The sequence below is a fragment of the Alnus glutinosa genome, chromosome 2, assembly GCF_958979055.1.
Source record: "Alnus glutinosa chromosome 2, dhAlnGlut1.1, whole genome shotgun sequence".
Taxonomy (NCBI): domain Eukaryota; kingdom Viridiplantae; phylum Streptophyta; class Magnoliopsida; order Fagales; family Betulaceae; genus Alnus; species Alnus glutinosa.
The window spans coordinates 2,349,417-2,370,297 of NC_084887.1; the positions used below are offsets into that span (position 1 = coordinate 2,349,417).

The 20,881-nt window shown below is 33.5% G+C and overlaps 2 protein-coding genes across 3 annotated transcripts; one reads left to right on the top strand and one right to left on the bottom strand.

Annotated features, from left to right (window-relative positions):
* Positions 1-1,424: 1,424 nt before the first annotated feature.
* On the top strand, positions 1,425-7,162 carry LOC133861259 (tyrosine-protein phosphatase DSP1-like). 2 transcript variants are annotated; one of them, XM_062297000.1, is made up of 6 exons: positions 1,425-1,878; positions 2,250-2,343; positions 4,558-4,605; positions 6,142-6,199; positions 6,305-6,348; positions 6,447-7,162. In XM_062297000.1, exons 1-6 carry the CDS (start codon positions 1,652-1,654, stop codon positions 6,630-6,632), a joined length of 657 nt encoding a protein of 218 aa, XP_062152984.1. In that variant the 5' UTR covers positions 1,425-1,651; the 3' UTR covers positions 6,633-7,162. The 2 variants fall into 2 exon arrangements, with proteins under 2 accessions (XP_062152984.1, XP_062152985.1); XM_062297001.1 differs by lacking the exon at positions 4,558-4,605.
* Positions 7,163-12,363: 5,201 nt separating this feature from the next.
* LOC133860884 (1-aminocyclopropane-1-carboxylate oxidase 3) lies at positions 12,364-14,079 on the bottom strand. The gene is made up of 4 exons (XM_062296526.1): positions 13,897-14,079; positions 13,441-13,667; positions 12,955-13,288; positions 12,364-12,849 (listed from the first exon to the last, which is right to left on the bottom strand). The coding sequence occupies exons 1-4, from the start codon at positions 13,999-14,001 to the stop codon at positions 12,559-12,561; spliced, it is 957 nt and encodes a 318-aa protein (XP_062152510.1). The 5' UTR covers positions 14,002-14,079; the 3' UTR covers positions 12,364-12,558.
* Between the last annotated feature and the right edge of the window lie 6,802 nt (positions 14,080-20,881).

A 20,881-nucleotide genomic window follows, 5' to 3' on the forward strand; every position in this document is an offset into this window, starting at 1 on the left:
CAAGCTGATGTGATGGGCAATGTGTCGACATTGTCACGTTTTAACTATAATTAAATTAAAATTTTATTTTGTAAGAAATTTATAATAAAAATTGAGTCCGTTTATTAAAATAAATTTTAAACTGTCCGGCTACCTTCTCATCCACCACTCTTAATTATTATTTTATTAATTGCTATAATAAGTTTTTACAACAATTCACTACAAGTTGATGTGATTGGCAATGTGTCGACATTGTTACGTTAACTATAATTAAATTTAATTATCAATTTGTAAGAAATTTATAATAAAAGTTAATTCTATTTGTTAAAATAAATTTTAAACTGTCCGACTATCTATTCATTTAGGTAAATTTCATGTGATTTCTCTCGTATGAGTAGTCCTAATAATAAAAAAATTCTTAAACAATTATATATTTTAAGAAGATATGTAAATTTAATACACCGAATCACTCACAAGCACGGATTACAGAAATACAGGTGACGTGTTCAAGGTCGCTAAAATGAAGCATTTCTCATTTTAGCCCTTGATTCTGAATCCTTGTGCCGGTGCGGCTGACGGCTGTGCCCTCGCTCCATTGTCGTGGCATTGACTTTCCACGCGCTAACTCACTTACTCACGCGTCTCATTATCTCCCCTGTACCACGCAGGTACCTTTTTCTGTGACCAAAGACTTTTGTTTTTAATAACCATTTTGAAAAATATTTTTCTATTTTCCAAATATATATATTTTTTTCAAAACAATTTGAAATACAAAATTTACCCACTGAAAATCATTTATACCTCCGTATCGCATAAAAGTATTTTTTTCAAAAAAAAGTAAAAATTTTTTTTTTTGGCAAATTATTTACTTTGAAGGTGTTGAATCAAGATCTTTTAAAATTTTAAAATACATTTTAGCAAATTTTAATTTTAATTTTTAAATTAAATGATTATAATTTTTTTATATTAATACTTATGGTTTTTAAAATGGATAAAATGTAATAAATACTAAGATGATCAATATTGAGTTGATAAAAATGCTACATATTAAATAAAAATAATATTTTTAATTATTTAATTTAAAGATAATAATAAATATTTAAACAGAGTGCAAGTTGCTTCTGGGTGAAAAAAATATTAAAATGTTGTTCTTTATTTTTAGATTGAGATTCTGACAATTTGTTATTTAAATTGTTAGTAATTTAAACAGTATTTATGAAAAAGTTTATGTGAGATTTATTTATTTAAATAAATGGCCGAACAATTTAAAATTTATTTGAATAGATAGTCCAATATGAACTCCCTCATATCCTAATACAAATTTATTTAGGCAGCAAATTGGCTTTAGATTCCAATCCAATTTTATTTATTTATTTTTACTTGCCGTCTTTATGTATCTTTCTTTCCCTCTATAAATAGCCTTCTCTGTTCCTCTCCACGCACAGAGCACTACATAACCGTTCTCTCCATCTTCAAACTTCTTTTTCCAACTGTCCAAAAAAGCAAAAAGCAAAAGAAAAAAAGAAAAAAGAAAAAGAGAGAGAGAGAGTACCACAGCGCATAGCAGCCCGAATATCCTTCGCGATCCGAACCCCTTTCTCTCTCCCTCTCTCTCACACTCGCTCACACTATAAATACAGACACTCTGACACTTTTTCCTCTATCATTATTAATGACACTAGAAGAGCAGAAGCAGGAGGAAGAGATGTGCCGGACGATCGAAGTCGTCTCCTCCGGCAAAGTCGCCGCCGTCAAGGCCGCCGGCGATGAATTCACCGGAGAAGAGCCCTACATACCGCCTCTCAACTTCTCCATGGTCGACAACGGCATTTTCCGCTGCGGCTTCCCCGACTCCGCCAACTTCTCCTTCCTCCAAACCCTAGGCCTCCGCTCCATCATGTACGTAGCCACCATTCCTCTCATTACCTCCTTCACATTCATATTCAGAAGAGGGCACGCACAAACACACACACACACACGCATGTATGGATGTTTGTGTGTTTGTGCTTTTCGCTTCGAAGAGTATGAACTTAGATAGGATTAAAAGAATAGAAAAAGTCATGTCACCGATCCGATAAGTTGAAAATGGATTCCGAGAGTTGACTTGGCGGACCTCGATTAGTTGACATAAATTCTACAGCTGACTTTAATTAAGATTAAGACTTAAATTGATTTGATATAAGTACATGTCGATATAGTCATGTAGATATAGATATACGAATGGATTGGTGAAGATAGGGTTTTTTTTGTGTGTTGTGTTGTGGATGTAGATGTCTGTGTCCAGAGCCGTATCCGGAGGCTAACATGGAGTTTCTCAAGTCCAACGGGATCAAGCTCTTTCAATTCGGGATTGAAGGATATAAGGTATTTATATCTATCTATATATAATTATTATATATTCCCCTTAAGGTTTGGTTCACGTAAGGCTTAGGTTGTATTCGTCTTTAATTGTGGTAGTTAGTTCAGTTTCAATAATTCTCGTTCAATCTTGCCTAACATCAAATGTTACTCTTAATTTCCCACTGATGCTCTTTTTACGAGAAACTTGAGTAGTTAATTACTGTGTCTCCTTTAATTTGTGATTATTATTGTATATACTTGCTCCTAATTGATGTTTAATGTGTCTTATTCCGATCAATGATTTTTGTTTGGTACATATGGTATTCCTCTTCCTCTAGAAATGCATCTTGAAAAAGTACAATAAATATAAAATTCAAAAATCATACTACAAAAAAAATCTGTGCAGATTTGTGGCAGGTGAATTGATTTTATGGAAATAGACAATTATCACATGCATTATTTGTTCTTTTGAATATTTAATAGTTGAAGTAACTTTAATAATTCAGTTATAGAGTGCTACTATGATTGCAGTGGGAATAATGGCACCGGCCATCATGTACACTATTAAATTAGTTACCTTTCTAGTTTTGTTATGTCCCAAGTATTCTTTGCATTTTTTTTTTGGGCATCTTTAATCACTTACTTTTCTTTTCTTTTTCCTTTTCTCCCTCATATTCAATCTAAATTAAACAAGCTGGTGATCTTTCTTTTATGTTGTTTGATTTGATATGTTACGTTTAAAATTTCTAGACTTAGACTCCTTAATCTTGGCTTAGGTCGACATTATTGTGTCATGCGAATTTGTGCGTTTTTAGTGCATCAAATTACAATTAACTTGCAAAAAAATTCAGTCCATTTCCTAGACTTGATTAAGCTCTTGTTCTCAAAGTTTTCAAATCCAGGTATGCTATGAGGTTGATATATGAGGGTAAAGTGGTGGGTTGGGGTGCAGTGAGTCCAAGTATAATTGTTTCCTTTTGAAAAATAAAATAAAAATAGTATCGATGTGGGTTAAACTTGTGTGCAGGGGATAGCACTGATTAATGTAGGATCAGTATAATGCCAATCTTACCTTATTGAGTATAACTAAATCATGACCCAAACTAAGCAAGAAGTATACTTCTTGTCAGTGGCTTTGCACTTGAACAATGTTTACTATGATTATCATGAGGATTGTTTTGTATATTTATTTGTAAGACTTAATTGGGTTTTTCTAACACAATTTCTCACGACCTATAAGGCATTTGCTGATGACAGCTAGGTTTATCAATGTGCACGTTTAAACCAGATTAGTGTGACTCTCTCACAACATACAAATGTGTATTCGAGTCTTTCTAGCATAGTTTGTTTCAGATCGTTGATTTGCTACTTGTGTGGTCCTCTTATCAAAATATGCATTCTAAGAAGTATAAGTGCAGCATTTGGATTCCAAAATCATGGCAGTTGGTGTGAATTATGCCCTCTATCCCATTCTGTTTGCCCATCTTTGTAATCCAACTTTGAATTTCATTTATCATTTTTGACATTGAAGGAAAAAAGTCGTTACTTTTTTAAAACTGCCTCTATTTTATTTGGTGTATTATTATATTATACTTTCACATAAGTAGGGTGGTTTAGGAAAGTCATATCGTTTTGTGCATTGATTTTTGATAGCGGGCACTGTTATAGAAAATCCAAAAAATGGAAAATTGGATAAACAAAATGGAAGAGAAAGAAATGATGGTAGATGACACCCTAGCAAATGTGATCTTTTCCTTTCTTCATTTTTTGGGGAATCTACAATTATTACATGGATGTCTTCTTTTGAGTATTGAAGAGGGATTTATACCTAAAAAAGTATTGATTTACCATATTTAAGTGTAATTCAATAAAATGTTAGAAATTGTGGAATAGAAAATAATGTTCTGTTAGATATCAAAGACGACTCTTACAAAATTAAACTAGGTAAATGGTATTTGGTTGCTAAATAATGAATCTGTAACCTGCATATTTTTATAGAGTTGAAATGAAAAATGGTTTAAAGATGATAGTTACCTTAGGCTCATAGCTAGCAGCATAAGATTTGTAATTTATAGTTGATAATCATTAGACGGATTGGGTTTCGTTCTTAAATTTCTTTCAAATAATCTGCATTTTTATTTAATTGACATCATCTCTTGTTGCAAGGTATTAATTTGAGTGCAGAAGCTGTTTTTATGTATCGACCTTTAATTTCTTTTCATTCTTTTCCTTTGGTAGCATTTTTCGGATCATGTACCCAGGAATCAAAACTTTTACATTTTTCTGGTAAGTTAGGATTCAAATCCAGTACCTATTTATTCACTACAGCTTATGAAGATCCTTTCCCAAGTCGATCATTCCCAAATTGAAAAAGCCTTCTCTTCTTTTAACAGTAATAATAGCTGTTGTAATAGTAGTAGTAATACTTATTTTTGATGTTGCAAAATTCTGCTCTGTACCTTTGAGCGCTAAAATTTATTTTTTTCTAAAGTTCTGGTACGTTGATGGAGCCAAAGATATATCTAAGAACGGGGTCATCTTTTTATCCCTCTCATTTCTTTACAAGATGTTACCTCAATTTCCTCATATTTTCTTTCTTATCTCCACTGTCTTCAAATTTTGCTCAAAGTTTCATGGAGTTTTTCAACGATAAGGTTTACACAGTGTCTTGGTTTCTGTTTCCTTCCTGTAATTGCAGATTCCCATACGTTTATAAACATTTTTCATTTGTCTTTATGATGTGCAATTTGCTGGAATTCTTTTATAGATGTTTCGTCATTGGCTGTGTTTGCATACTGTTGGGTATTGACGGTAGTATTTAGGCCTAGGAATATTCTTATAAGATAAGAACAGCCTTTTCTGAATTCTGTTATTTACTTATTGACATGCCATCTATGGACCGTTTTGGCTGACCTTCCTAATTGATTTTTCTGTTGCCACTTTTGTCCTTGTCCCCTTCACATCTGCGATCTTTTATGGTGAGTGGGGATGGGACTTACATTGCATATGTTTTCCATTTCATATCTTTTTCTGTCAGTACCTTTTTATTGTCTCCACACCTGCGATCTTTTATCACTAGTGGGGATGGGACTTACATCGCGTTATGTTTTCCATTGTATGTCTTTTCTGTCAGTACCTTTTTATAGTGCATGATTTAGCATTGGTTATATATGATGAAGATCTGTCATGTCAACAATCACTAAGGACCATACTGGGATGATGGTTTAGATATGTGTAAATCTAATTGTCCATACTGGTGATATACTGCGAAGATTTGTGAAAGCAACAATCACCAAGTACCATAAACATGATAGTGAAAGAATAATTGTGGAGAATGAACATGAATGTTATATGAAAGCAAGCTCATGTTTTGTACTATGCTTATTTGAGTAAGGTTTTCTTAAGATTGAAAATCATCCTTGCTTGGAATTTAACTCTAACAGATGGTTAGCGTGTACATTAAAATCCCATGACAAATTTGTAAAAAGAACTTCCATAATCCAATGTTTTTCATGTAATGTCAGAATGATGTCACAGCTGTTGATCTTATTGTCAGTAAAATTGTGTGTATTAATATATGCTGGCAACTGTGACCTTGCAGAGCTAAATTGCACGTTGGTTTTTCAAATTGAATAATGTGATAGTAGCCGGGTCGATAAATTTTTTGATGTTAAGAGTGCTTTTATTGTTGAGCCTTGTGGGTAAAAATAGAACTCCAGTAGTTAAAACTCTTAGTTTCCCCTGATTGTGTGAGCAGTGCGAATTCTGATATTTGGAGTGATATACAATCTAACAAATTTATATCCAAATTTGTGCATTCAGGAGCCATTTGTGAATATCCCGGATTATACAATTCGTGAAGCACTAAAAGTTGTCCTTGGTACGGCAAGCATTCATACCTCTTATGTTTTATTTCTGGTTCAATTCTAGTGTTATTACTTTAAATAACAGCTTATATTCAATTCCTTTCCTGTATGCAATGCAGATGTAAGGAATCACCCGGTTTTAATTCATTGTAAACGAGGGAAGGTATGTGCAGTTTTGGATTTGCATTCTCTCTATAACCTGATTTTAGTTTCAGAACATTCTAACTTCTTGATGGTTGTGTGCTTTCTTTCTTTGTATAGCATCGAACCGGTTGTCTTGTGGGATGCTTGAGAAAATTGCAAAGGTGGTGCCTGACATCTGTTTTTGATGAATACCAGCGGTTTGCAGCGGCTAAAGCTAGACTTTCAGATCAAAGGTTTATGGAGTTGTTTGATGTTTCTAGCTTGAAGCATCTGCCAATGTCATTTTCATGTTCGAAGAGGTAAACGACCGAGTTCTATCGACCGGCTTTTCCTTTATTTAATGGAAGAGAATCGTTTAGGTCCTACTTCAGAATAAATAGGAAAAGGTGATGAGTTCCTGGAATGCATTTCAGCGGCAAAGGAATAATTCTTCTTTTTTCCTCATTGGGAATAAAAAGAATATATATATTTAGTGTGTCCTGTTCGGAGTGTTACAAACTCTCCCTATACCTCTCTCTCTCTCTCTCTCTCTCTCTCTGTGATATGTCCGGGGTCCTCGAAAATTAGCTTGGTTTAGAGGTCTTAAGTTGATGCTGAAAGGGTTTTTAGTGGATACAAATCAAGATAGCAACTCTTCTCTTCCACTCTAGCTGCTCCTTTCAATGATTATAATGGAAGGCAAGGCCAGCTAGACAGATTTTGATCTACCCATGAATCTTGGTCGGGTAGTCAAGTATAGATAAAACAAAATATATTTACTTGTAGAATAGTTATCTGGGTATCTTTATCATGATGTAATTTGATAATCAAATAAAGTATGATTTAATAAACAATTGAATCCTTCTAGCATTTGACTTACATTACTCCTGTAGTGATGCTGAATGTGAGATTTTATATTTTCTATCATGATATTTTATATTTGCTGTTAGAATTATCAATGATGTAAACTTTCCTATTGCTTAGTACTTGAAGAACCCAGTAAAAAAATAAAAATTGTTGCCTTCAAACATGAACCGAAACAACAGAGTTTGAAGGCAATAAAGGCAAAGCTATTTTATATCAATGTATGGTATGCTCTTAGTGTATTGGAAATTGTTGATCATTAAATCCGAGGCAGAAGCAAGCAATATTTTCTTAATTTTGTCCGGACGTTTATTCAGGACTTGCACTACCCGGACAAAGTTTTCTTTCAAATTGGGTTAGGAAGAATTTTTTTCAAATCGGTCTATAAAATTGTCTGTGTTTCTTAGGAGTAATGTTTGCTGTACAACATTTCTAACATTTTTTTTTTATTTTTTTTAAAAAGGTGTGAAAATGCTGAACTATTAGCTTATACCTTTTGCCTATTTTGCAGTATCAGGATTTTTTCTATTTCAAGTGAAATAAAGAGAATTTATTTTATGATTGAGATTAGATTTTTTACTATATGTTGTTACATAGTAAATATATTGTCACTTCATTTTTTTTTTAATTCTTAAAATAATTTTACATATATACACATCACTAAATACAACCAAACAATATTGATATGAAATAAAGGGGATCTTATTCAAAAGGCTCATTATGCATGGTATTTAACTTGTTAGAGGGACGAATATAAGTCATATGACCCACTTTTAATTTTTAAATTTTTATATATATATATATATATATATATATATATATATATATATATATTGTCTCTTTTTCTGACTTATGAGAAACGCAACCCACTTGAAAGACTGGAAATGAAGAATGATTACTTTAGGAATTTATAGATATTTTGTTGTTTGGTGTCTTCTATCCTGAAAGAGCTAAAGTTTGGCATGATGAGAAAGGTGTGGCTGATATTTGATGAGGTGCCCCACTCCTGAAGTTTCTTGCCCAGAAAGCAATAGAGGGAAAACGAGAGGAGAAAGGTGTGGCTTATATCTTACACCCATTCTCTACTCTGGTCTTTTTAGACGGTGACGCGGCAATGATGTGGTGCTTCCATAGTAAGTAAAAAAATGAAAGAAAAGTTAGTTACCAAATTCACGCGTTTTTGGCGAGGAGAAAAATGTTTTTTTTTTTTTTTTTTTTTTTTTTTTTTTTATTTTTTTTTATTTTTTTTTATTAACACACTGCCTTCTTTTTCATTTATGAGAAATACAACCTCAACATCCAATGGCGATTAATGCCCATAGACCATCACAGTGATTAGAGATGAAGAATCTTCACTCACTAAGTCAGGAAAATTCCAACTTAAAGCAGCTACTAACGGTAAACTGTGACAAAGATCAAGAATATCCAAAAATACAAGAAACACCCAAACAAAAACTGCCGTCAAAAAAGCTGCCGCCAGCGACGACGTTTGAAGCACACGTGCCATCGCTGAACAGCACCCTTCAAAACCCGCAACACTACATAGCACCGGAAGTCACCTTACACGGCAAAAGGGATGGAGCGTGGCCCTCACGTGCGGCCCAGGTGTAGAAAACACCTTGGCGCATGATCCTCACGCGCCGAGCTTCGGCAATCATTTAAGCCGTGAAATGCAGCGGTTGGACCAGAGGGCGGCGATGAGCAAGGCTGAGAGGAGCGTTTCTAATTGTAGACGGCGGAAGTGTATAGATCTGGCCTCAAAAAAATGGAGAAAAAAACTGAAGCTCACCAAATCCATGCCGCTGGCGACATAAGCAGTGTTTGCTTCTCCATTGGAACCTCTTTGTAGTGCTTTCCTATCAACAAACAAAGAAGAACTAAGAAAACAAACACAAACCTCTATAGTCCAAAAAGACTAGAAGGACAAAAACTACCACTGGATCTAGTCCGAGAGTACAAAACTCCACAGCCTTAATAGTTAGGAGACTTGAACCTCCATTAAGAAAACCCAAAAAGAATAAAAAAAAAAACCCCTTAGTCCAAGAAGACTAAGGGGACAAAACAATGCCAGGGGGAGAGAGGTCTCTCCCCTAGCAACAATGACAACGTGGGAGGGGCTTTCTGTGAGAAGGTTCGAGAGACAAAAGAGAGAAGAGAGAGAAGCTCTAATTAGTAAGTCTAATTAGTAAGGGTTTATTTGTGTTTGCGATTTCAAAAAGTGCGATTTTAAAAAAATGATTTTTAAAAACGCAGTTAAGCGTTTGGCAAAATAGCAATTTGGCCTTTAAAATCGCAGGTTAGCCTTTTAAAATACTGCGTTTTCAAAAAAGCACCTCATTGCCTGTGATTTGAATAAGTACTTTTTTGCATTTTTAAATCGCAGTTTCTAAAAGATTCATTTTTTGCGATTTAATTTAAAATCACATTTTTCTTTACGAAATCGCAATCTAAGTCTATTCTAACGCGCTTGTGCCTGTGTGTGCAAATTGATGCGAGCATCTCTGAGAAGGATTCTGGCCCATACTGCATCAAAACTTGGACCAAACCACTTTACAAAACAAAATGGATTTCTTCCTCATTTGCACCGTCTCAAATCTCCCCCACCCGAGACAGCCATCCCACCAAACAAAATTGGTCTCTTCTTAATTTGCATCTCTCCATCTTTGCATCTTTTTGAAGAAAAATTCTCCAAAGAGTGAGAAAGAGCTCCATTTTCACGCCATTTTGCATCTCTCTCCATTTCACTGCATTTCATGTTTGAATTTGCATAATCATGTCAATTAATTGAACATCATATTTGAATTTTCACCCTCTAATCTATGTTATTGAGTGGGGTCGCAAAACTTCAACATGAATCTATCTCATTTTAGGAGAAGGATCCTCTCCATTTCAAATGAAATGAAGAGGAACCGGTTAGTGTATTTAAAGGAGTAAAGTGGTCGCAAAAAAATAAAAAATGACCATTCTACCCCTCTAAATGCATTAACCAGCTCCTCTACATTTCACTTGAAATGGAGAAGATCTATTTCCCTCTTTTCAGTGGCATTTAGGGGTGACTAATTAAAAAAGAACAAAAGATTGCCAAGCTAGCGGGTCTATAAAGCGCATGCATAGAGGCTGATTTTCCTCTCTTCCTTTGTTTTTTTTTTTTTTATTTGTTTTTGGCTTCTCTTTTTTTTTTTTTTTTTTTTTTAAATACATGGTATCCCACTGTCCTATATTCAGATGTGTCCTGGCCCAACACTGACCCACACATAGTGGTAGTGTAGCACGAGTACAAATGCCTTATGTCAGGAGCCGCAAACTAATTCATAGTTCAATGTCCGACGCCACTCCAGGCGTTGAGCTTTAAATTGCGGGCTATGCCTGAGTGGCAGGCCTCAAGAGAAAGGTAGCACCTAAGTGGATTCCAACTCGAAACCTGAATGGATAATATTCCCTTGAAGCCGCCAGCCTGACCATTAGGCCATCCCCTCTGTTTTTTTTCCTGGTCATAGAGGCTGCTTTTCATCCTGATCAGGACAACGATTACTCCCTAAAAAAAACTCAAGAAAAAATCACACACCCCACAACAATCCTCTCTCACCCACATACCCAAAAGCCCGAAATAAAGTGAAGAAAACAAACAACGTTCGTAAAAGCCTCCAAACTTTAACATACCGAACACGAAAAGAGTGGGTGAGAGAGATGAGTGCCACAACCCTATTTGGAGTCATCTTCTGGTTATTTGGAAAGAGATGCAGAATGGGGTGAAAATTGAGCTCTCTCACTTTGGAGAATTTTTCGAAGAAATCCAAAGATGGAGAAATGCATATAGAAGAAACCCATTTTGTTTTAAAAATTAGTTTAGTCCAAGTTTTTATGCATTTTGTACTTCCCGGAGATGCAGTCGCATCGGCCTGCTATGCTAGGAAAAACATGTTTCTCAACTCAAAAAACGCATTAATTTTTTGTAAATAATTTTTCTAATTTTTTTTTTCCTGATGTGGCCTTACTTCATTGCCACGTTAGGGTGTAGATAGATTGGAGTGAAAATGAGATGTAATTCTACGTGTATATTAAGTGTTCATAAAAAAATAATGTAACTTTTAAAATAACTATTAAACGTGTATTTTTTAATTAAATATTAATTTTAAAAGTCATATTAATTTTTAACGAACATTTAATGTACACGTAGAGTTACCTAAAATGAGGATAAGGATAGCATTTCCTTTAATTTGTCCGATATTTTATCGGCGACAAGATAACAAAGAAACTTTGTGATCCGCGAAAGGTGCTCCCCTTGCATATATGTTTCTTTTTTATTTTTTATTTTTTTATTGATTGTCTTTGCAAATTGTCAATCTTCAGAGATGATTCCAGTCATGATTATGGATGCAAAAGGGGCACATTATTCTTTGTTTATCCTCTTTTTAGGTTATTAGTTCCTGCTCCACTCACAGAAGTTGAATGCTGACGTGGGTTCCAAGTAACCATGTCATAAAGAAGCTATCTTGTGGACTAATGACTATATCGTCATCTTGTTGGCTGGGAAATGATCTTAAAGAGAACTCTTTTGATTGCTCCTTTTATATTTGCTTTAACATACTTTTATTCATCTCCATTATATATTGTTTAGAAAATAGATGAGAGACACTTTGTTGTGATCTTCATAAAAAGTATTTATCTAAACTGATAAACAAAATAAATAAATAAATAAATAAAGCTCTTTATTTCATAGAAAATGTATTGCTCCTTAAAATGGTGAATATTATTAGTGGTGCTCGGTGATTCGGAGGATCATCTCCATTTTATTTAAAATGGAGATGAATTAAAATTATTAGTACCTCACTTGTACAGTAGCGCCTTGATATGACAATATTTTTTAAAAAAAAATAAAAAGAATTCTATTTCGATTGTTCTTATTTCTTAACACGGCGGATCTGTTAGTACAAACAAATCTTACCCAAATTAGTCAAGAGAAAGGTTTCCCTCTAATTTATGGCAAAGCATGGCAAATTAGGGGGTGGATTTCATTGCAACAAATGAAGATATTATGAAAGATTTATTTATGGAAAGGTTCGTTTGAGGGAGTCCCAATCTGTAGGCCATTTTTTTTTTGTTTTGTTCCCTCTTTGGGTTGGCACTGAAAATACATTCAAATTTCTGATAATTGCAATCACATCGCACACATCTCCACGATAAGATAATGTTAAAAAAAAAGTACTAATTCTGGTTACATTAATCCACCAAGTACAAATAACAAATTGATACCCTTTAAAGTAACTTAAGCCTTTTTAGGAAACAATTACAAATATAATTATATATATATATATATGCCACACACATATTTTCGAGTAAGTTATTTAGTTCTTAGCTCAAAAAACAGAAGGAGATAAAATTGCTCTCAAGCTGTTGCAATTGGATCCAGCTTAACATTAGCTTCCATGGTCTTCATGAGTTCAAATCTTGGCTCCTTGGCCTGGAACTTGAGCCCAGCATACAGCTTCATGTAGTCTTCAAACACAAATTTAGGGTACACATTCTTCTCCTCTGTCTCCTTCTCCACCATTTTTGGGGCTGGATAGATAACAGCATCACTCCCAGGGTTGTAGAATGAAGCTATTGACATTCTGTTCCCATCTGTTTGTGCTATCACTCTGTGCAGCACACTCTTGTACTTCCCATTGGTGATCACCTGCATGTGTATTTATGAGTTCAATGTTATCATCTTTTCTCAGCTTTAACCTGGTAATTAATTTCGTGTTGGATTTGCGGATTGTGTCAAAAATTATTTACGTACCTCGAGCTGGTCGCCAAGGTTAATGACAATGGAGTGGCGCATAGGGGGCACGTCGATCCACTGCCCATCTTTGAGCAGCTGGAGGCCGCTGACCTTGTCATCCTGGAACAGCAGGATGATGCCGCCGGCGTCTGTGTGAGCCCGGAGACCCTTGATGAGGTCCGGCTGGGGACATGGAGGGTAGTTGCTAACCTTGGTGCCAAAAGTTGGACCCTTTGATCCGTAGAAGGCCTTTTTCAGGTAACCCTTCTCTAGTCCAAGATTCTCACATAACAGGTCTAAGAGTTCCTCTGCTAGCTTTTCCAACTTCAATGCAAATTCCTTAATCACCTTCCTGCAGTAGTAAAAAATATTATGAGAGAAGGAAAAAGGAATATTCCAAAGGCAATAATGGTATTAATTATTCAGTATTTTTAAACTGTTATGCTTGGAACTTGAACAACATTGAAATCCACTTTTTTTACTTTATTTGTTTATAAAAATTACCTGTATTCATCTTCAAGATCTGGGATCTCGGAAAGATTTGAGTGGGGGAGATGACGCACGTGGAAGGTGCTCTCCCAATCCATGTCATTGATCTCAGCCTCCACACCCTCTAGAGCCTTGCTTGCCACCAGTTCCTTGAACCTCTGCTCCATGCACTTCTTGTAGTGCTCCTTCGCCAACCTCTCCACTTTGTCCATAAATTCATGGGGTATGCTGTGATTTATTAACTGCAATTTTCAGACAAAGAAACACACAAAACTGTTAGACCCATTTGTAAAACTATATATACAAATAGGTGCTACGGCCAATTCGTGTGGAGGGTGTGCTTTGCACGGTGTCTCGAAAATCTAGTCGGGACGAAGAAGACTCGTACATCCCGGTTTATAAAAAGATGAACTACTATGAAGAACAGATGAATGAAAGTACAGCAGAAGTCATTGGGTTGTAGATATGTACCTCAAAGAAACCCCAGTTTTCGCATGCATCATTGATGCTCGCCATGGTTGCTGCTCTCTCCTCCCCATTTAGCTTCTCCATGTTGATAACTGGGAAGTTGGCCATCTCTCTGTATTTCTCTGTTTCTCTCTCTCTGTCTCTCTCTCTGTTTCTGTGAAGCAAGGTGTGTTCGATGATGCAGTGTTGGAGTTTGATGGTGTGGTATTTATAGGGATTAGAAGTAACAGTGAAGGACTGGGACAGGTTAAAGTGGAGATTTAATTATATTAATTTTAATTAATTCAAAATAATTGTTTAAATTAAAGAAGTAGATAATAGATATACAAATTAAGGTTGCTTTGCCTTGTTGAACCTTCTCTCCTATATAATGGGATTGGACCCACTTTCATGCCTGCAATGTTGACCTCCCAAGATGACTGCCACCTCGCGCCTTCCATGCATATGCTCGTTCCTCTGTTATTTTCTTTCAGTGTTTTCCAAGAAGATCCACATCAATAATTATTATTGGGGTTTTCATATATATATATATATATATATATAGTAATAGTATATATCATATTTTTATCTCATTTTGTTAGGTGATATTGTCAATCCTTTTTTTTTTTTTTTTTTTTTTGTTTTTTTGTGGTTTTGTAGACAAAGACTAATATAAAAGTGTCACATTAATAAAATAAAATAAAATAAAAATAAAAATAATATAAAAGTAGTCTATATAGCATTTATGATATATAGGACCCGTGTGTTTTTATGTAGACTTGCCTTTTCACCCTTTTTTGTCTTATTTCAAAAAAAAAAAAAAAAAAAAATCAACATTCTTTTTTGCTTTTCTGCCAAGTTGGACTTACTAATATCAATAAGTTGATTAAAGTTTTTTATTATTATTATTTTTTTAAAAAAAAAGGTTTAGAAGGGACGATTCTTTTCACTTTTTATCCAAAATAAAGAAAAAAATGAAGTGAAAAATCTTAAAAATGAAAAATAGGTAAACTCCCCAACAGTAAACTCAAACTAAACTAAAACAACTAGCACTGAAATTATGTTATACTTGACATTGAAGTACTAAAGACAATTCTTATATTTTGAGAAATGTTTTATGATTTTGGTTGGTTGTTCGTTAATGTTTTTACTTGAGAACATAAAACAAACATTAGCTTAATTAAAGGGAGACAATATAGGACGGGATTTATTTCATGGTTTTGTTGTTACACGGTGTGTCATCATATACACAATTAAATATATTAAAATAAATTTTAAATCATAAAATAGATTTTCTTCATGGTGGAGAGATAAATCTTTATCAGCTTTGGATTTTATGTCACTTTAATTAAGCTAAAGGTTCACACTCGTCGGCTTGAAACGATGCCTCTTACTAGTAGCCTATCATTGTTTGAGTTGCATGTCATTGTTTGAGTTGCAAATACAAACTATAAAACGGTTAAACTCCATCACTTCAAGATCTCTATTTTGATATTTTTTTTTTTCATATTTCATGAAAATTAAACCTCTTATTTGCAAGAAAAAATAAGTGTTTAAATCGTGGGTACATACTCTTGTAGAAATTCCCAGTGGAAGCATGTCTACAGCGAGATTTTCAGTAATTTGTAAAATAAATTTTTAATAATTAATTTTGATAATAATTATTAAAAAATTCATATGAGATCCACTTGCTTGGATAGGTGACAAGCAAGTCTCATATGAATTGTCTCACAATTGAAAATTTTGGAGATTCCAATATTCTAAGGAATTGGTACTCTCATATATCAATGCGGGGGGTGAGGTCAAGACTCAACATATCAAGAGTGTTGATGATGCATATGAGTTTATAAAGAATGTGTCGCATATTAGAAAGATGTCATAAGTTTGAGTGGTTAATATAATATAATTGGGCCAAAACTCATAGGTTTAAAATTTTGAGTTGAGTAGTGTCCCAATATATTATATTATAGTCTCACTAAAAGACTCTCCAAATTGTCTATCTCCCTAATAAGTCGTACCAAGCTGATAATGGGTAGCGTAAGCACAAATAAGGGTCTTTGAAGCAAAGACAAAAGTGCAAGATATGGGCATAGATCGACAAGTGTCCTTAAAGTAAGGGCAAAGATTCATAGCATGGACACAAACGAGAGTCTCTAGAGTAAAGACAAAGGTGCAAAAGATGCAGATATGTAGAAGGATCCCTTAACAAAGGTTCATGGCATTAATACAAACGAAAGTGCATGCAATAGTGAAAAAGCTGCTAAAAGTGCATGACAGGCAAACCCACTCATAATATACAAGTGATTTTGGAGTCTGGCATATAAAATTGATAAAAAGCTTCTCATTGAGGAGGGGGGGGGGGGGAACATAGCAATTTAGTGATAGACTCACACACAAAAAAGGGAGATTATTGAATGTAGACTCTTTAGTGTAAAAACAAGAAAGATGGTTACTTTGGTCTATGTTGTGGGGGACGACAAAGAAACAACAAGTGTGAATGCCACTACATTTGTTTTCAGAGAGAATAAAAAGAATCTAAAAAGCTTGACAAGGAAGTAATTGTTTAATTAGTTATTTCAATTTCTTGTTGGTCCGGTGGAAAATTAATGTTTGTGAAACAAAAAAGAAAGAAAGAAAGAAAGATCCAGTGAGTTCCAGCTATACTGGTCTGGTATTTCAGCAGAACATTCATTCATTTCCCCTTTCCTCTTTGGACCACATTGATTTGACCTTACCCTCTTTCTTTTATTAAATATATATAACACTATGATCATATATCATTCAAAGCCTCCTAATTATGAGAGTCATAGTGGGTGGGGATCGGCCCCGGGAGGCCTACTGATGACATGAATATTGTCTTTGCTGAAGAATTATTTAATTATTTATGTCTATCTTAAAAGGATGAAAAAAAGGGGGACAATGGGAGTGCCTTTTGGTGCGTGATCGAGCAACTAAGGGCATTTGCATTTATTTAAGTTTTTCACCTTTTCAAAGCCCCATATATCATATCCCACTCTCTAAAAGTTTTTGTACTTTATTTAAAAATATTGTTTTTAATTTTATATATATATTGTAAATGAGGTAGCCAAAATAGCTAATAGGTTAATTTGCAGAGCTGGATGAAAATGCTTTAAATGGATCCCCATTTTCAAATACAGAGGCTGCTCAAAACTCGAAAGGGCTACCTTTTAGTTGATGATCATACACTAGGGGCGAGGAGCTTTAAGAGTGACATTCACATTGAGGCTAACCTCTTTGCCATTACAATGTTTTTCATTAGATCTTAGTGGCATGGAGCTTTGTGAATGAAATGGGTTTACGTAATCTAGGGTTGGGTATCGGTTCGGTTAACCGACTTTATTTCGACAACCTATAATTTCAAAATTTTTTGTTAGAGCGGTAAAGCCGGTTAAAAGGTGGTTGGTTAAGTCGATTAAAAGGCAGTCGGTTAAAATCGGTTGATCAAACGAAACAATGTCGTTTCTATCCAAAGTGTTAGTACTACCGAATTGAATTGACTTTCAAAATAAAAACCTATATCGACTACCGAATCGAATAAGTCAGTTGACGGTCGATGACAGTCCACTAATAGTCGGTACTCAAATATTTTGTCCAACCACATTGCGCATGCAATTTAAGTCCCCACGATGATGTTTAAGGTGGCGGATGATATGCATGAACAAGATGGAATAGTTTTTTTTTTTTTTTTTTTTTTTTTTTTTTTTTTTTTCAGTTTTTGGTATGGCCTCGACAAGATAATAGTGATAGTAAATGCATATGTTTATGTGAATTATATAGGGAGATGGGATTTGTACTTAAAATCTTTGTTTTGATATTATATTAAGTCACTTAAAAGCTTATACTAATAAGAAAATTTAGAGAACGTAAAAGAAAAATGTGCTTACTTTTATGCATTTATTTACATTAATAAAATGTGGAATACATTTATAATACGTGAAACTAGTACCATAATAGTTAAATTGTTTTGTTGAAAAGGAGCACGATTAATGTGTTTTTTTTTTTCTTTCTTTCAAAATGAACATCACTATATATAAATGAACTTATTAGCATTTTAAAATTAAAAGTAAACATTCAACCCTAATCATGTCATGTGAAAAGAATATATCCAACCTTAAAATTAATCTTGTCTTTGATTACAAGTATGACTTGTAAAACCGCACGAGAGAACTCATTTTTGTGTACGCGCGTGCTATCTTAACTATGGAAATGGTGATGATGAATCAATACCATTGTTCTCCCGTGCGTGGACTTAATTTTTTTTTTTTCTTAATAAGTGAGGCTTAATACGTAAAATATTTAATTAAAATGATAGATGATCGAATGACGGAGCTAGATAAGGTTTGAGCTTATGACATTTGCTCTAATAACGAGCATGTTATTAAACCCCACTTATCTCAAAGTTTAAACAGATAGGAATTAGTGAATTTTTTCGTTTAATTAATTTCTAACACAGTAATCCCAAAATATTGACTAGTAATTAAAGTGGAATAAAAATTAAAAAAACCATTCATTAATTCCACATGTTAGGAATATTTCTTACTAATTAGTTGCTAATTTTTCGTATTTGACGTCCCTCCTAGGTTAAATTAATCACATGGTATATTAATTACAGAATTTAGTCCTTCCTTCACGTTGCTATAAAATTTTAGGCAAATATCGATGGAGACAAAAGTAAGGACGCTGAGTGAGACTATAGAATTTGACTGACTTTTTTTGTGTTATGGCCTCAAGTGAGTAAAGTGATAGATTTCTTTCTAATCATAAAGATATGGTTGCAGTTTCTTTGACCAGCTAGACCCATCTTTTTCATAAAGGAGAAAAACTCTAGCCGTGTTGACTTGAAATTTCATGTATAAACTTAATTATTGTTTTATTCTCCATTTTCTTCCTCTAGATTATGCCAAGTTAATTAACACGTTTAAAATATTAAATCAACATTATCGTGGACAAATTAGACCAGCTAAATTAATTAGTTGAGTCCAATTTGATCATATTTAAAAAAAAGAAAGAAAAAAAAATTGAATTCTTTGATCATTATTTTTTAAGTGAAGATATTAATTAAGGGTTTCTCTAGATTACTATGAAGGAATATTGTGGGTAAGCAAGTTGCATATGGGTAGCTTTGATTTCATTATCACATTCATGAACGAGAATAAATGTACGTTACCAACTTGTTCAAGTATATATGTGGCTATAATTATCTGCATTATCTTTTGGTGCACTGATTTTTTTTTTTTATATATATTTTTATTTTAAAAAAAATTATATATTTTTATATTGACGTACGAGTATTTTTTTCGCCTGAAAAATGGGAAAAAAAAGGTTTTAAAAATGTATTTTATGCTGAAATAAACACTAACCTTTAAAATAAAATGCATTTAGGTTGAATTGAGTATATATATACACACACAAATGAGTAAGGTTAACTGCACAACAAATATACACACTTTGTACAACAACGTTGACGTTAACGTTGATTTTTTTTTTTTTTTTTAAGGAAACAATACTATTTTTTATTGTAAAAATCATTTCTACGTCAACGTTGTTTTATATATATTTATATATATATTTGTTGTACGGAAAACATTACTCGTATACAAATAGGCTACGATCAAGGAGGATGAGATTGAGATGCTGACAACTTTGGACGTTTGCATTTGTCATCGCAAGGAATTATAAGAGAACTTTATAATTGTCACATGGTCATCACAAATTAGCACATGCAATTTAAGTCTTTAATTAGCCTTTTATTATTAGAAAGGCAAATATAGTGGAAGACTTTGAAAGGGAAATACCGAAAAAGGAGAAAATTTTCCGGATGGAAAAAGAAAAATGATTTGTTTAATTTTCATGTGCTCATCAAATTAACCCAAAAAAAAAATTAAAAATAAAATAAAATAAAATAATAAAAAAAAGGTCCTGCTACTGACATATCACCCAACCTAACCTAATTTAATGCCCCCACATCCCGACGTTATCAAGAATCGTCGGATCAAAATTTTGTTTTATTGTGTTTGATGTACGTACGTACGTAGTTTCACATTATTTATAATTTTTAAATAACACCATAATATATATACAATTAACTGTAAAATTTAATATTGACCATAAAATAAATACCCCATGTTTGGTCAAAGTCAAAGTCAAAGATCAACGATCGTCTTTTGTCGGTATAAATGAGGTCCGATCATAGCCGTATAAGTTGTTCAAAGTAAACGTTCAACATTGATCATCTAATATTTAATTCGCATGACTGAGATTTCCTTTTCCTACGTAAACAAAACATATGACTCACAACGACGTAAGAGAAACTTCTAGTGTTGGATACCTGGTGTTAAGACATACAAGATTCTTATGGATGACCTTCGAGGAAATCGAGTTAAGTTGACAACTTGGTATTGCTCACGACTAACCTTAGAAATTATATTTTTATATTATAATTATTTTATAATATTTATATATCCGTCTCAATTAATTCTTTTTTTTTTTTTTTTTAATTTTAACAATAAGTGATTTAAAATTATTTCTTCTAGTGGAACTCATGTATAAAGAAAAGCTTTTACTGTTTTGTCTGTTTAGGCATGATTTAATCCTGAACTTTGTTTTTAGGAGTCTTTGTACTTTTAATTACTGTCACCGACTCTTTGGGTCTCGTATTATAATAAAGATTTCTTTGATAAAAATAAATAAATAAATAAATAACACGTGCCAATTTCAATCCATTTTTATTTTTATTTATTTTTAATAAAAATTAATTAAAACTGTAGTGTTAGCGGGGTTATGACTTACGATATAGTCATCTTCAAAGAAGTTCTAGACAAACGCGTCAAGGACTTTGAATTTCCAAATTTAATTTCCTCAACAAATACTTATTTATATTATTAGTCACCTCAAAATTTATGAGGCAAGGAATTGATCTCATATGTCCTGTGTCCGTGTGGTGGGGGTTGGACATTTCTTTGTAATGTTAGCTGATTTGGTTAGTCTT

Coding starts and splice junctions, on each gene's coding strand:
- LOC133861259 (XM_062297000.1), top strand. CDS start 1,652: ATGACACTAGAAGAGCAGAAGCAGGAGGAAGAGATGTGCCGGACGATC. Junction 2,344..4,557: donor TCGGGATTGAAGGATATAAG/GTATTTATATCT, acceptor TTCCTTTGGTAG/CATTTTTCGGATCATGTACC. Junction 6,200..6,304: donor AGCACTAAAAGTTGTCCTTG/GTACGGCAAGCA, acceptor TATGCAATGCAG/ATGTAAGGAATCACCCGGTT.
- LOC133860884 (XM_062296526.1), bottom strand. CDS start 14,001: ATGGCCAACTTCCCAGTTATCAACATGGAGAAGCTAAATGGGGAGGAG. Junction 13,289..13,440: donor GATCTTGAAGATGAATACAG/GTAATTTTTATA, acceptor TTACTACTGCAG/GAAGGTGATTAAGGAATTTG. Junction 12,850..12,954: donor ACCTTGGCGACCAGCTCGAG/GTACGTAAATAA, acceptor ATACACATGCAG/GTGATCACCAATGGGAAGTA.